This window comes from Gavia stellata, chromosome 16 (genome assembly GCF_030936135.1).
Source record: "Gavia stellata isolate bGavSte3 chromosome 16, bGavSte3.hap2, whole genome shotgun sequence".
NCBI lineage: Eukaryota > Metazoa > Chordata > Aves > Gaviiformes > Gaviidae > Gavia > Gavia stellata.
Genome location: NC_082609.1, coordinates 20,777,532 through 20,781,070, shown reverse-complemented (window position 1 = coordinate 20,781,070; position 3,539 = coordinate 20,777,532). Strand labels below are relative to the sequence as shown.

Genomic DNA, 3,539 nt, shown 5'->3' with positions numbered 1-3,539 from the left:
ATATGGATTACTCCATGAGGAATATTTGCGTCTTGGTGTTCGTCCCAGGGATGAAAGCAGAATTCAACATAAAGTCTTCCGTGCTATAAACTAGTATATCGCTCTTCTAGAGCCCTCTTGAGTGTATGAAGAGCAGCTGAGCTCCTGTATTTATTGCTGGGCGCAGCCCACAAAAGCCGGAGCAGAGCCGGGGCCCCTGGGAGCGCGGCCGTCAGGCGGCTGCGGTGGCGTCGCGGCGCCTCCGGGTGCCGCTGTTGGCCGACGCGGAGCGGAGCCGGAGCCGGAGCCGCCGCAGCGTCCTGCCCCCGCAGGCTGCTCGCTCGCCCGGTGCCGGCCAGAGCGGCAGCGGCCCGGGCAGCAGAGGCGAGAGGCGGCGCGGCGCGGGGAGCAGCGGCGTCCGAGCCGGCGCCGAGATCGCTGCCCTGCGGCGGCCCCTGCGCTCGCTCGCTGCGGAGAGGGGCTGGAAGGGCGGGAGGGCAGCGGCAGGAGGGAGGAGCGCGGCCAGCGCTGCCGAGCATGGCGGGCAGGCAGAGGCAGAGCCGCCGGCGAGCCGGCGGGCGAGTGCTGCTGCCCGCGTTGCTGCTGTGCTTGTGCTGCCGGGCGGCGCCGGAGCGGCTCCGCTACGCCATCCCCGAGGAGCTGGGCAGAGGCTCGCTGGTGGGGCCGCTGGCGCGGGACCTGGGGCTGAGCCCGGCGGAGCTGCCGGCACGCAAGCTGCGGCTCAGCGCGGAGAAGCCATACTTCACGGTGAGCGGGGAGAGCGGGAACCTGTACGTGAGCGAGCGGCTGGACCGGGAGGAGATGTGCGGCGAGTCGGCGTCCTGCGCCGTCAGCTTCGAGGCGCTGGTGCAGAACCCGCTCAACGTTTTCCACGTCGAGGTGGCCATCCAGGACGTCAACGACAACGCGCCGCGCTTCCTGCAAGACAATTTCCAGCTGGAGATCAACGAGTTAACTTCTCCCGGCGCCCGTTTTGCCTTGGGCATGGCGGAAGACACCGACGTGGGCAGCAACTCGCTCCAGGGCTACGAGCTGGAGGCCAACGGGTACTTCGCGGTGGAGGTGAAGGAGAGCCCGGACGGCAGCAAGTTCGCGGAGCTGGTGCTGCGCCGTGCGCTGGACCGGGAGAGCGAGCAGAGCCTGCGGCTGGTGCTGACGGCGCTGGACGGCGGCGAGCCGCCCCGCAGCGGCACCGCCCAGCTCTGCATCAACGTCACCGACGCCAACGACAACCCACCCGTGTTCGCACAGGACCGGTACCGCGCGAGCCTGCGCGAGGACGCGCCGCCGGGCTCGATGGTGCTGAACGTCTCGGCCTCCGACGCAGACGCCGGCACCAACGCGCGCGTCACCTACGGCTTCGGGAAAACGCCGTCCAAGGTGCTTCAGAAGTTCGTGGTGGACGCGGAGAGCGGGACGATCACGCTGCAGGAAGCGCTGGACTTCGAGGACACGCGAGGCTACACGCTGCTGGTGGAGGCTAGGGACGGGGGCGGTCTGGTGGCGCACTGCAAGGTGGAAGTGGAGGTGCTGGACGTGAACGACAACGCGCCCGAGGTGACACTTACGTCGGTGTCGAGCCCGGTGCCCGAGGACGCGCCGTCGGGCACGGTGGTGGCCGTGTTGAAAGTGCGGGACCGGGACTCCGGGGAGAACGGTCAGGTGTGGTGCGAGCTGTCGGGCGAGGCGCCGCTGTCGCTCGTGGCGTCGTCGGGCGGCTCGTACAAGGTGGTGACGGCGAGCGCGCTGGACCGGGAGCAGGCGCCCGAGCACCGGGTGACGGTGGTGGCCAGGGACCGGGGCAGCCCGTCGCTCTCCAGCCGCACGGCGCTGGTGCTGGAGGTGTCGGACGTGAACGACAATGCGCCGGTGTTCGAGGAGGCCTCCTACAGCGCCTACGTGGCGGAGAACAACGCGGCGGGCGCGGCGGTGGTGCGCGTGCGCGCGCGGGACGCGGACGCGGGCGCCAACGGGCGCGTGAGCTATTGGCTGGCGGGCGGCAGCGCGGGCGCGGCGGCGTACGTGTCGGTGGAGGCGCGGAGCGGCGCGGTGTACGCGCAGCGCTCCTTCGACTACGAGCAGTGCCGCGAGTTCGCGGTGGCGGTGCGGGCGCAGGACGGCGGGGCGCCGTCGCGGAGCTCGACGGCGACGGTGCGCGTCTTCGTGCTGGACCGCAACGACAACGCGCCGCGGGTGCTGTGGCCGGCGGCGGGCGCAGGGGCGGGCGCGGGGGCGGGGGCGGCGGGGGCGGTCGCGGCGCCGTTCGAGGTGGTGCCGCGGTCGGCCGAGGCCGGGTACCTGGTGGCCAAGGTGGTGGCGGTGGACGCGGACGCGGGGCGCAACGCGTGGCTGTCGTACGAGCTGGTGCAGGCGTCGGAGCCGGCGCTGTTCCGCGTGGGGCTGCACAGCGGCGAGGTGCGGACGGCGCGGGCCGTGTCGGAGAGGGACGCGGCGAAGCAGCGGCTGGTGGCCGTGGTGAAGGACCACGGGCAGCCGGCGCTGTCGGCCACGGCCACGCTGCACGTGGTGCTGGCCGAGAGCTTGCAGGAGGCGCTGCCGGAGCTGAGCGAGCGGGCGGCGGGCGCCGACTCGCCGGCGGAGCTGCAGTTCTACCTGGTGCTGGCGCTGGCGCTCCTCTCCGCCCTGTTCCTGCTGAGCGTGGCGCTGGCCGTGCTGGCGCGGGTGCGCCGGGCCGGGCCGCCCGCCGTCCTGCGCTGCCTGGGCGCGCAGCGCTTCTCGGTGGCCGGCGCCGCCTTCCCGGCCGACTTCTGCGAGGGCACCTTGCCCTCCTCCTACAACCTGTGCGTGGCGCCGGGCCGCGCCGTCGCCGAGGGCGCTTGGCTGCCGCCGCCGCCGCCGCTGCCCAGCCTGCCCGCGGAGGAGCTGCTCGGCGGGGAGCCCTGCGGGAAGCGGAGCCCGAGCAGCAGCGCCGGCGCGGGAGAGCCGCCCGCGGACCCCGACGCACCGCAGGTCTGTAAACCCGCGCGCTCCCGCTGGTCTCCTTGAGCCTGTCTGAACCGCCGTCCCTCTTCCCCTGGGTTTTTCCCGGCTGGTGTGCATGGGGAGTGCTGGTCCGTCTCTCCGTGAAGGGACGCGGTAACTCCCTTCCGTTCAGAGCAGGGAGGCGGCCGCGGTGCTCCGTGGTTCTTTGGTGGTCACAGGTTCAGGTTCAGCGGAGAGGTTTTGCCTCCAGCTCTTGTGTTGCCTGAAGTCGTAGGAGTTGATAACGGCGAAGGAAGGTCCTTAGCGTGTAAAATGAGACCCGCTGATTCTGCAGGAGAGCCTCGGGATTGGCCCTTGATGCTGGAGGTTTTCCCTTCCTGATCGCTTTTTTCCCTTTTAAGCGATGGGGTTGGACCTGCTTGATAGCTGATCAAGAACCCGTTAGTTAATAGTGTTTCGGTGTTGGACTCCCAAAGGAAAGGTGCGTGTGGCTCCATGAATGGAAAAGTGAGAGGTTATTCCTCCGGCTCTGCCGTGTGCCCTCCAATCTTTTGAGGGAAGGCTGCTGCAGCAATGGTTGCACTCGTGGGACGGGT

General features: G+C 70.1%; 1 protein-coding gene across 1 annotated transcript; it reads left to right on the top strand.

The window, feature by feature from the left end:
- The first annotated feature begins 516 nt into the window (after window positions 1-516).
- On the top strand, window positions 517-3,006 carry LOC132318398 (protocadherin gamma-B5-like). The gene has a single exon (XM_059825602.1). It carries the CDS (start codon window positions 517-519, stop codon window positions 3,004-3,006), a length of 2,490 nt encoding a protein of 829 aa, XP_059681585.1.
- The last annotated feature ends 533 nt before the right edge of the window (window positions 3,007-3,539 follow it).

What these genes read in the sequence shown, in the direction of transcription:
- LOC132318398 (XM_059825602.1), top strand. Translation starts at nt 517, where the DNA reads ATGGCGGGCAGGCAGAGGCAGAGCCGCCGGCGAGCCGGCGGGCGAGTG.